The 12,585-nt window shown below is 31.1% G+C and overlaps 1 protein-coding gene and 6 pseudogenes across 1 annotated transcript; all 7 read right to left on the bottom strand.

Moving 5' to 3' along the window:
* Positions 1 to 532: 532 nt before the first annotated feature.
* LOC147920504 (agamous-like MADS-box protein AGL62 pseudogene) lies at positions 533 to 1,371 on the bottom strand (annotated as a pseudogene).
* Positions 1,372 to 2,265: 894 nt separating this feature from the next.
* On the bottom strand, positions 2,266 to 3,104 carry LOC104707078 (agamous-like MADS-box protein AGL62 pseudogene; annotated as a pseudogene).
* Positions 3,105 to 3,997: 893 nt separating this feature from the next.
* LOC104767803 (agamous-like MADS-box protein AGL62 pseudogene) lies at positions 3,998 to 4,925 on the bottom strand (annotated as a pseudogene).
* Positions 4,926 to 5,725: 800 nt separating this feature from the next.
* LOC147920503 (agamous-like MADS-box protein AGL62 pseudogene) lies at positions 5,726 to 6,545 on the bottom strand (annotated as a pseudogene).
* Positions 6,546 to 7,451: 906 nt separating this feature from the next.
* On the bottom strand, positions 7,452 to 8,291 carry LOC104767804 (agamous-like MADS-box protein AGL62; annotated as a pseudogene).
* Positions 8,292 to 9,014: 723 nt separating this feature from the next.
* Positions 9,015 to 9,998, bottom strand: LOC147920502 (agamous-like MADS-box protein AGL62). Its single transcript, XM_087500584.1, has 2 exons — positions 9,699 to 9,998; positions 9,015 to 9,621 (listed from the first exon to the last, which is right to left on the bottom strand). The coding sequence occupies exons 1-2, from the start codon at positions 9,993 to 9,995 to the stop codon at positions 9,193 to 9,195; spliced, it is 726 nt and encodes a 241-aa protein (XP_087356710.1). The 5' UTR covers positions 9,996 to 9,998; the 3' UTR covers positions 9,015 to 9,192.
* A 921-nt stretch (positions 9,999 to 10,919) lies between these two features.
* LOC147920501 (agamous-like MADS-box protein AGL62 pseudogene) lies at positions 10,920 to 12,552 on the bottom strand (annotated as a pseudogene).
* Between the last annotated feature and the right edge of the window lie 33 nt (positions 12,553 to 12,585).

Genomic DNA, 12,585 nt, shown 5'->3' with positions numbered 1-12,585 from the left:
ATTTTTGGTCTTTTTTTACAGCTAATACCAGTAATATATACAGAAACAAATATTATCTATTTTTGAGACATTACAAGCATCACCACATCATAATCAAGATAAAATATATTGTTTTAATTTTCATAATAATATAAAAATAGAGATTAAATGAAAAATGCTTAAACTTTACCAAAACAAAATATGAAAAATGCTTAATTAATTAAATTCAAAGAAAAATGAACTAAAGGAAATTTAAAATTTCATAAGTTTGGAGTTATGGGCCCAAAATTTTCAAGATATATATGTACAATTTACTAGAGTTAATGTTCCTAATGATAGTGAATTATGTTTGTCAAAATCAACATTCATAAGATATAAATAATATTATTTCTACTCAAGTATTGTAGATTTTTCTCACTATCTTTGTTCTTAAATCGACAATGAATACAAGCAGCCAACATACTGAATGTAAAGGAAAAATAAAATCAAGTCTCACGACACAAGAACTGTTAGGATGATTTCAATATCAAAGCTGCTCTTCTAGCTTCAGACTCTAGTATCTCTCGTTGAAGTTGTAACTTGACATGTAGTTCATGTTGTATCCCGGACCGATAACTCCATCATTGTTGTATCCAAAAAATGGTGTCTGGTAAGGAAAATCCATGACTGGATTATAGCTTAATGTATTCACTCTTTGATCAAACAGATCAATGCCGTCAACATCAACATTATGACCACCACCAAAGACAAAACTTTGTCCCATGTAACTCTGATGAGAAACATTCAATTGAGGATAATCAGACATCTCACTTACAAACGTCTTCTTCACATCATGAAGAGCACATATCAGATTGTCGGTTTCATTCAGGTCGAGTTCTTTCACATCTTTTTCATACCAACTTTTTCCTCTTTCTTGTCTGGATTGTCTCACCATGTCCAATGTCATTCTATTATGTTTCGCCTTCTCCTGTCTGGCCAGCACCTGGATTAATGAGATTCAATCATTCTATGGTTTATGCATATGAACATTTTAGATAATAAAATATAATTATGTTTTACCTGAGTGAGCATCTCCTTGAGATATTGTATATTTCTATCCGGACGAGATTCAGCAAGCTGTAGATTGTAGTTTGGTTGGTGAGGAATTATAGAATTGTGGTTAACGTTTAGAAAACGATGAATTAGTTATCTAACACTAGGATGGCCAAAAGAAAACGCTTTCCCACCGGGAGAGAAAACAATCATCAAAATCTCTGCACCACACAATGTGCAAAGCTCACTGGCTTTCTTGAAGAGACCAAACCTTCTTTTGGAGAAAGTCACCTGAAGGTTGCTCTCGTTTTTTATTTTTTTCATCTCTATCTTTTGAAGACCTTTGTTACTTCTCACCATTTTCTCAAAAGATTTGATTACCAAGAGATAAAACTGATGCTTAAGAGTAGAACAACTTCCTTTTATTTATACAGGCGTGTATTACAAATGGAATCATTTATCATTATAAGCCATTCTAACTACTATATTTCCTACCAACCTTTATTTTTATCGAAATTGAATTTTTCCATTGGAGGAATATTTCATACTTATCTCTAAAATTTCTTAAGGATACAAAAATTCATGGTAGTTCATTGTAATAGTTTGACAAATGTATGCATCAGCGCCCCCATAAGAGATACAATAAATTATTTACGAGCTATTTTATAAAAACTTATTCTATATATTGGGGAAATAATTATTCATTTTATTAATTAGAGCTATTTTTGGTCTTTTTTACAGCTAATACAAGTAATATATACAGAAACAAATATTATATATTTTTGAGACATTACTAGCATCGCCACATCATAATCAAGATAAAATATACTGTTTTAATTTTCATAATAATATAAAAATAGAGATTAAATGAAAAGTGGTCAAACTTTACCAAAACAAATATATGAAAATGCTTAATTAATTAAATTCAAAGAAAAATGAACTAAAAGAAATTGAAAATTTCATAAGTTTTGAGTTATGGGCCCAAAATTTTCAAGATATATATGTACATTTTACTAGAGTTAATGTTCCTAATGATAGTGAATTATGTTTGTCAAAATCAACATTCATAAGATATAAATAATATTATTTCTACTCAAGTATTGTAGATTTTTCTCACTATCTTTGTTCTTAAATCGACAATGAATACAAGCAGCCAACATACTGAATGTGTAAAGGAAAAATAAAATCAAGTCTCACGACACAAGAAATGTTAGGATGATTTCAATATCAAAGCTGCTCTTCTAGCTTCAGACTCTAGTATCTCTCGTTGAAGTTGTAATTTGACATGTAGTTCATGTTGTATCCCGGAACGATAACTCCATCATTGTTGTATCCAAAAAATGGTGTCTGGTAAGGAAAATCCATGACTGGATTATAGCTGAATGTATTCACTCTTTGATCAAACAGATCAATGCCGCCAACATCAACATTATGACCACCACCAAAGACAATACTTTCTCCCACGTAACTCTGATGAGAAACATTCAATTGAGGAGAATCAGACATCTCACTTACAAACGTCTTCTTCACATCTTGAAGAGAACATATCAGATTGTCGGTTTCATTCAGGTCGAGTTCTTTCACATCTTTTTCATACAAACTTTTTCCTCTTTCTTCTCTGGATTGTCTCACCATGTCCAATGTCATTTTATTATGTTTCGCCTTCTCCTGTCTGGCCAGCACCTGGATTAATGAGATTCAATCATTATACGGTTTATGCATATGAACATTTTAGATAATAAAATATACTTATGTTTTACCTGAGTGAGCATCACGTTGAGATATTGTATATTTCTATCCGGACGAGATTCAGCAAGCTGTAGATTGTAGTTTGGTTGGTGAGGAATGAGCTAATTGTGGTTAACGTTTAGAAAACGATGAATTAGTTCTCTAACACTAGGATGGCCAAAAGAAAACGCTTTCCCACGGGGAGAGAACACAATCATCAAAATCTCTGCACCACACAATGTGCAAAGCTCACTGGCTTTCTTGAAGAGACCAAACCTTCTTTTGGAGAAAGTCACCTGAAGGTTGCTCTCGTTTTTTATTTTTTTCATCTCTATCTTTTGACGATCTTTGTTACTTCTCACCATTTTCCCAAAAGATTTGATTACCAAGAGATAAATCTGATGCTTAAGAGTAGAACAACTTCCTTTTATTTATACAGGCGTGTATTACAAATGGAATCATTTATCATTATAAGCCATTCTAAGTACTATATTTCCTACCAACCTTTATTTTTATCGAAATTGAATTTTTCCATTTGAGGAATATTTCATACTTATCTCTAAAATTTCTCAAGGATAAAAAAATTCATGGTAGTTCATTGTATTAGTTTGACAAATGTATGCTTCAACGCCCCCATAAGAGATACAATAAATTATTTACGAGCTATTTTATAAAGACTTATTCTATATATTGGGGAAACAAATTATTCATTTTATTAATTAGAGCTATTTTTGGTCTTTTTTTACAGCTAATACAAGTAATATATACAGAAACAAATATTATATATTTTTGAGACATTACTAGCATCGCCACATCATAATCAAGATAAAATATACTGTTTTAATTTTCATAATAATATAAATATAGAGATTAAATGAAAAATGGTGAAACTTTACCAAAAAAAATATGAAAAATGCTTAATTAATTAAATTCAAAGAAAAATGAACTAAAGGAAATTTAAAATTTCATAAGTTTTGAGTTATGGGCCCAAAATTTTCAAGATATATATGTACAATTTACTAGAGTTAATGTTCCTAATGATAGTGAATTATGTTTGTCAAAATCAACATTCATAAGATATAAATAATATTATTTCTACTCAAGTATTTTAGATATTTCTCACTATCTTTGTTCTTAAATCGACAATGAATACAAGCAGCCAACATACTGAATGTAAAGGAAAAATAAAATCAAGTCTCACGACACAAGAAATGTTTGGATGATTTCAATATCAAAGCTGCTCTTCTAGCTTCAGACTCTAGTATCTCTCGTTGAAGTTGTAATTTGACATGTAGTTCATGTTGTATCCCGGAACGATAACTCCAACATTGTTGTATCCAAAAAATGGTGTCTGGTAAGGAAAATCCATGACTGGATTATAGCTGAATGTATTCACTCTTTGATCAAACAGCTCAATGCCGCCAACATCAACATTACGACCACCACCAAAGACAAAACTTTCTCCCATGTAACTCTGATGAGAAACATTCAATTGAGGATAATCAGACATCTCACTTACAAACGTCTTCTTCCCATCTTGAAGAGCACATTTCAGATTGTCGGTTTCATTCAGGTCGAGTTCTTTCACATCTTTTTCATACCAACTTTTTCCTCTTTCTTCTCTGGATTGTCTCACCATGTCCAATGTCATTCTATTTGTTTCGCCTTCTCCTGTCTGGCCAGCACCTGGATTAATGAGATTCAATCATTATATGGTTTATGCATATGAACATTTTAGATGATAAAATATAATTATGTTTTACCTGAGTGAGCATCTCGTTGAGATATTGTATATTTCTATCCGGATGAGATTCAGCAAGCTGTAGATTGTAGTTTGGTTGGTGAGGAATGAGAGAATTGTGGTTAACGTTTAGAAAACGATGAATTAGTTCTCTAACACTAGGATGGCCAAAAGAAAACGCTTTCCCACCGGGAGAGAACACAATCATCAAAATCTCTGCACCACACAATGTGCAAAGCTCACTGGCTTTCTTGAAGAGACCAAACCTTCTTTTGGCGAAAGTCACCTGAAGGTTGCTCTCGTTTTTTATTTTTTTCATCTCTATCTTTTGACGACCTTTGTCACCATTTTCTCAAAAGATTTGATTACCAAGATATAAAACTGATGCTTAAGAGTAGAACAGCTTCCTTTTATTTATACAGACGTGTATTACAAATGGAATCATTTATCATTATAAGCCATTCCAAGTATTATATTTCCTACCAACCTTTATTTTTATCGAAATTGAATTTTTTCCATTTGAGGAATATTTCATACTTATCTCTAAATTTTCTCAAGGATAAAAAAATTCATGGTAGTTCATTGTATTAGTTTGACAAATGTATGCATCAACGCCCCCATAAGAGATACAATAAATTATTTACGAGCTACTTTTATAACGACTTATTCTATATATTGGGGAAAAAAAATATTCATTTTATTAATTAGAGCTATTTTTGGTCTTTTTTACAGCTAATACAAGTAATATATACAGAAACAAATATTATATATTTTTGAGACATTACTAGCATCGCCACATCATAATCAAGATAAAATATACTGTTTTATTTTTCATAATAATATAAAAATAGAGATTAAATGAAAAATGGTCAAACTTTACCTAAAAAATATATGAAAAATGCTTAATTAATTAAATTCAAAGAAAAATGAACTAAAAGAAATTTAAAATTTCATAAGTTTTGAGTTATGGGCCCAAAATTTTCAAGATATATATGTACAATTTACTAGAGTTAATGTTCCTAATGATAGTGAATTATGTTTGTCAAAATCAACATTCATAAGATATAAATAATATTATTTCTACTCAAGTATTGTAGATTTTTCTCACTATCTTTGTTCTTAAATCGACAATGAATACAAGCAGCCAACATAATGAATGTAAAGGAAAAATAAAATCAAGTCTCACGACACAAGAACTGTTAGGATATGATTTCAATATCAAAGCTGCTCTTCTAGCTTCAGACTCTAGTATCTCTCGTTGAAGTTGTAATTTGACATGTAGTTCATGTTGTATCCCGGAACGATAACTCCAACATTGTTGTATCCAAAAAATGGTGTCTGGTAAGGAAAATCCATGACTGGATTATAGCTGAATGTATTCACTCTTTGATCAAACAGCTCAATGCCGCCAACATCAACATTACAACCACCACCAAAGACAAAACTTTCTCCCATGTAACTCTGATGAGAAACATTCAATTGAGGATAATCAGACATCTCACTTACAAACGTCTTCTTCCCATCTTGAAGAGCACATATCAGATTGTCGGTTTCATTCAGGTCGAGTTCTTTCACATCTTTTTCATACCAACTTTTTCCTCTTTCTTCTCTGGATTGTCTCACCATGTCCAATGTCATTCTATTTGTTTCGCCTTCTCCTGTCTGGCCAGCACCTGGATTAATGAGATTCAATCATTATATGGTTTATGCATATGAACATTTTAGATGATAAAATATAATTATGTTTTACCTGAGTGAGCATCTCGTTGAGATATTGTATATTTCTATCCGGATGAGATTCAGCAAGCTGTAGATTGTAGTTTGGTTGGTGAGGAATTAGAGAATTGTGGTTAACGTTTAGAAAACGATGAATTAGTTCTCTAACACTAGGATGGCCAAAAGAAAACGCTTTCCCACCGGGAGAGAACACAATCATCAAAATCTCTGCACCACACAATGTGCAAAGCTCACTGGCTTTCTTGAAGAGACCAAACCTTCTTTTGGAGAAAGTCACCTGAAGGTTGCTCTCGTTTTTTATTTTTTTCATCTCTATCTTTTGACGACCTTTGTCACCATTTTCTCAAAAGATTTGATTACCAAGATATAAAACAGATGCTTAAGAGTAGAACAACTTCCTTTTATTTATACAGGCGTGTATTACAAATGGAATCATTTATCATTATAAGCCATTCTAAGTATTATATTTCCTACCAACCTTTATTTTTATCGAAATTGAATTTTTTCCATTTGAGGAATATATCATACTTATCTCTAAATTTTCTCAAGGATAAAAAAGTTCATGGTAGTTCATTGTATTAGTTTGACAAATGTATGCATCAACGCCCCCATAAGAGATACAATAAATTATTTACGAGCTACTTTTATAACGACTTATTCTATATATTGGGGAAAAAAATTATTCATTTTATTAATTAGAGCTATTTTTGGTCTTTTTTACAGCTAATACAAGTAATATATACAGAAACAAATATTATATATTTTTGAGACATTACTAGCATCGCCACATCATAATCAAGATAAAATATACTGTTTTATTTTTCATAATAATATAAAAATAGAGATTAAATGAAAAATGGTCAAACTTTACCTAAAAAATATATGAAAAATGCTTAATTAGTTAAATTCAAAGAAACATGAACTAAAAGAAATTTAAAATTTCATAAGTTTTGAGTTATGGGCCCAAAATTTTCAAGATATATATGTACAATTTACTAGAGTTAATGTTCCTAATGATAGTGAATTATGTTTGTCAAAATCAACATTCATAAGATATAAATAATATTATTTCTACTCAAGTATTGTAGATTTTTCTCACTATCTTTGTTCTTAAATCGACAATGAATACAAGCAGCCAACATACTGAATGTAAAGGAAAAATAAAATCAAGTCTCACGACACAAGAAAAATTAGGATATGATTTCAATATCAAAGCTGCTCTTCTAGCTTCAGACTCTAGTATCTCTCGTTGAAGTTGTAATTTGACATGTAATTCATGTTGTATCCCGGAACGATAACTCCAACATTGTTGTATCCAAAAAATGGTGTCTGGTAAGGAAAATCCATGACTGGATTATAGCTGAATGTATTCACTCTTTGATCAAACAGCTCAATGCCGCCAACATCAACATTACGACCACCACCAAAGACAAAACTTTCTCCCATGTAACTCTGATGAGAAACATTCAATTGAGGATAATCAAACATCTCACTTACAAACGTCTTCTTCCCATCTTGAAGAGCACATATCAGATTGTCGGTTTCATTCAGGTCGAGTTCTTTCACATCTTTTTCATACCAACTTTTTCCTCTTTCTTCTCTGGATTGTCTCACCATGTCCAATGTCATTCTATTTGTTTCGCCTTCTCCTGTCTGGCCAGCACCTGGATTAATGAGATTCAATCATTATATGGTTTATGCATATGAACATTTTAGATGATAAAATATAATTATGTTTTACCTGAGTGAGCCTCTCATTGAGATATTGTATATTTCTATCCGGATGAGATCCAGCAAGCTGTAGATTGTAGTTTGGTTGGTGAGGAATGAGAGAATTGTGGTTAACGTTTAGAAAACGATGAATTAGTTCTCTAACACTAGGATGGCCAAAAGAAAACGCTTTCCCACTGGGAGAGAACACAATCATCAAAATCTCTGCACCACACAATGTGCAAAGCTCACTGGCTTTCTTGAAGAGACCAAACCTTCTTTTGGAGAAAGTCACCTGAAGGTTGCTCTCGTTTTTTATTTTTTTCATCTCTATCTTTTGACGACCTTTGTTACTTCTCACCATTTTCTCAAAAGATTTGATTACCAAGGGATAAAACTGATGCTTAAGAGTAGAACAGCATCCTTTTATTTATACAGGCGTGTATTACAAATGGAATCATTTATCATTATAAGCCATTCTAAGTACTATATTTCCTACCAACCTTTATTTTTATAGAAATTGAATTTTTCCATTTGAGGAATATTTCATACTTATCTCTAAAACTTCTCAAGGATAAAAAATTCATGGTAGTTCATTGTATTAGTTTGACAAATGTATGCATCAACGCCCTCATAAGAGACACAATAAATTATTTACGAGCTATTTAATAAAGACTTATTCTATATATTGGGGACAAAATTATTCATTTTATTAATTAGAGCTATTTTTGGTCTTTTTTTACAGCTAATACCAGTAATATATACAGAAACAAATATTATCTATTTTTGAGACATTACAAGCATCACCACATCATAATCAAGATAAAATATATTGTTTTAATTTTCATAATAATATAAAAATAGAGATTAAATGAAAAATGCTTAAACTTTACCAAAAAAAAAAATATGAAAAATGCTTAATTAATTAAATTCAAAGAAAAAATGAACTAAAGGAAATTTAAAATTTCATAAGTTTTGAGTTATGGGCCCAAAATTTTCAAGATATATATGTACAATTTACTAGATTTAATGTACAAGATATATATGATAGTGAATTATGTTTGTCAAAATCAACATTCATAAGATATAAATAATATTATTTCTACTCAAGTATTGTAGATTTTTCTCACTATCTTTGTTCTTAAATCGACAATGAATACAAGCAGCCAACATACTGAATGTAAAGGAAAAATAAAATCAAGTCTCACGACACAAGAACTGTTAGGATGATTTCAATATCAAAGCTGCTCTTCTAGCTTCAGACTCTAGTATCTCTCGTTGAAGTTGTAACTTGACATGTAGTTCATGTTGTATCCCGGACCGATAACTCCATCATTGTTGTATCCAAAAAATGGTGTCTGGTAAGGAAAATCCATGACTGGATTAGAGCTGAATGTATTCACTCTTTGATCAAACAGATCAATGCCGTCAACATCAACATTACGACCACCACCAAAGACAAAACTTTCTCCCATGTAACTCTGATGAGAAACATTCAATTGAGGATAATCAGACATCTCACTTACAAACGTCATCTTCACATCTTGAAGAGCACATATCAGATTGTCGGTTTCATTCAGGTCGAGTTCTTTCACATCTTTTTCATACCAACTTTTTCCTCTTTCTTCTCTGGATTGTCTCACCATTTCCAATATCATTCTATTATGTTTCGCCTTCTTCTGTCTGGCCAGCACCTGGATTAATGAGATTCAATCATTATATGGTTTATGCATATGAACATTTTAGATGATAAAATATAATTATGTTTTACCTGAGTGAGCATCTCGTTGAGATATTGTATATTTCTATCCGGATGAGATTCAGCAAGCTGTAGATTGTAGTTTGGTTGGTGAGGAATGAGAGAATTGTGGTTAACGTTTAGAAAACGATGAATTAGTTCTCTAACACTAGGATGGCCAAAAGAAAACGCTTTCCCACCGGGAGAGAACACAATCATCAAAATCTCTGCACCACACAATGTGCAAAGCTCACTGGCTTTCTTGAAGAGACCAAACCTTCTTTTGGCGAAAGTCACCTGAAGGTTGCTCTCGTTTTTTATTTTTTTCATCTCTATCTTTTGACGACCTTTGTCACCATTTTCTCAAAAGATTTGATTACCAAGATATAAAACTGATGCTTAAGAGTAGAACAGCTTCCTTTTATTTATACAGACGTGTATTACAAATGGAATCATTTATCATTATAAGCCATTCCAAGTATTATATTTCCTACCAACCTTTATTTTTATCGAAATTGAATTTTTTCCATTTGAGGAATATTTCATACTTATCTCTAAATTTTCTCAAGGATAAAAAAATTCATGGTAGTTCATTGTATTAGTTTGACAAATGTATGCATCAACGCCCCCATAAGAGATACAATAAATTATTTACGAGCTACTTTTATAACGACTTATTCTATATATTGGGGAAAAAAATTATTCATTTTATTAATTAGAGCTATTTTTGGTCTTTTTTACAGCTAATACAAGTAATATATACAGAAACAAATATTATATATTTTTGAGACATTACTAGCATCGCCACATCATAATCAAGATAAAATATACTGTTTTATTTTTCATAATAATATAAAAATAGAGATTAAATGAAAAATGGTCAAACTTTACCTAAAAAATATATGAAAAATGCTTAATTAATTAAATTCAAAGAAAAATGAACTAAAAGAAATTTAAAATTTCATAAGTTTTGAGTTATGGGCCCAAAAGTTTCAAGATATATATGTACAATTTACTAGAGTTAATGTTCCTAATGATAGTGAATTATGTTTGTCAAAATCAACATTCATAAGATATAAATAATATTATTTCTACTCAAGTATTGTAGATTTTTCTCACTATCTTTGTTCTTAAATCGACAATGAATACAAGCAGCCAACATACTGAATGTAAAGGAAAAATAAAATCAAGTCTCACGACACAAGAACTGTTAGGATGATTTCAATATCAAAGCTGCTCTTCTAGCTTCATACTCTAGTATCTCTCGTTGAAGTTGTCATTTGACATGTAGTTCATGTTGTATCCCGGAACGATAACTCCAACATTGTTGTATCCAAAAAATGGTGTCTGGTAAGGAAAATCCATGACTGGATTATAGCTGATGTATTCACTCTTTGATCAAACAGCTCAATGCCGCCAACATCAACATTACAACCACCACCAAAGACAAAACTTTCTCCCATGTAACTCTGATGAGAAACATTCAATTGAGGATAATCAGACATCTCACTTACAAACGTCTTCTTCCCATCTTGAAGAGCACATATCAGATTGTCGGTTTCATTCAGGTCGAGTTCTTTCACATCTTTTTCATACCAACTTTTTCCTCTTTCTTCTCTGGATTGTCTCACCATGTCCAATGTCATTCTATTTGTTTCGCCTTCTCCTGTCTGGCCAGCACCTGGATTAATGAGATTCAATCATTATATGGTTTATGCATATGAACATTTTAGATGATAAAATATAATTATGTTTTACCTGAGTGAGCATCTCGTTGAGATATTGTATATTTCTATCCGGATGAGATTCAGCAACCTGTAGATTGTAGTTTGGTTGGTGAGGAATTAGAGAATTGTGGTTAACGTTTAGAAAACGATGAATTAGTTCTCTAACACTAGGATGGCCAAAAGAAAACGCTTTCCCACCGGGAGAGAACACAATCATCAAAATCTCTGCACCACACAATGTTCAAAGCTCACTGGCTTTCTTGAAGAGACCAAACCTTCTTTTGGAGAAAGTCACCTGAAGGTTGCTCTCGTTTTTTATTTTTTTCATCTCTATCTTTTGACGACCTTTGTCACCATTTTCTCAAAAGATTTGATTACCAAGATATAAAACAGATGCTTAAGAGTAGAACAACTTCCTTTTATTTATACAGGCGTGTATTACAAATGGAATCATTTATCATTATAAGCCATTCTAAGTATTATATTTCCTACCAACCTTTATTTTTATCGAAATTGAATTTTTTCCATTTGAGGAATATTTCATACTTATCTCTAAATTTTCTCAAGGATAAAAAAGTTCATGGTAGTTCATTGTATTAGTTTGACAAATGTATGCATCAACGCCCCCATAAGAGATACAATAAATTATTTACGAGCTACTTTTATAACGACTTATTCTATATATTGGGGAAAAAAATTATTCATTTTATTAATTAGAGCTACTTTTGGTCTTTTTTACAGCTAATACAAGTAATATATACAGAAACAAATATTATATATTTTTGAGACATTACTAGCATCGCCACATCATAATCAAGATAAAATATACTGTTTTATTTTTCATAATAATATAAAAATAGAGATTAAATGAAAAATGGTCAAACTTTACCTAAAAAATATATGAAAAATGCTTAATTAATTAAATTCAAAGAAAAATGAACTAAAAGAAATTTAAAATTTCATAAGTTTTGAGTTATGGGCCCAAAATTTTCAAGATATATATGTACAATTTACTAGAGTTAATGTTCCTAATGATAGTGAATTATGTTTGTCAAAATCAACATTCATAAGATATAAATAATATTATTTCTACTCAAGTATTGTAGATTTTTCTCACTATCTTTGTTCTTAAATCTACAGTGAATACAAGCAGCCAACATACTGAATGTAAAGGAAAAATAAAATCAAGTCTC

This window comes from Camelina sativa, chromosome 19 (genome assembly GCF_030686135.1).
Source record: "Camelina sativa cultivar CO46 ecotype springtype chromosome 19, ASM3068613v1".
In the NCBI taxonomy this organism is placed as follows: Eukaryota; Viridiplantae; Streptophyta; class Magnoliopsida; order Brassicales; family Brassicaceae; genus Camelina; species Camelina sativa.
This window is presented reverse-complemented; position numbering and strand designations above follow the sequence as displayed.

Coding starts and splice junctions, on each gene's coding strand:
- LOC147920502 (XM_087500584.1), bottom strand. CDS start 9,995: ATGAAAAAAATAAAAAACGAGAGCAACCTTCAGGTGACTTTCGCCAAA. Junction 9,622..9,698: donor TCAACGAGATGCTCACTCAG/GTAAAACATAAT, acceptor TCATTAATCCAG/GTGCTGGCCAGACAGAAGAA.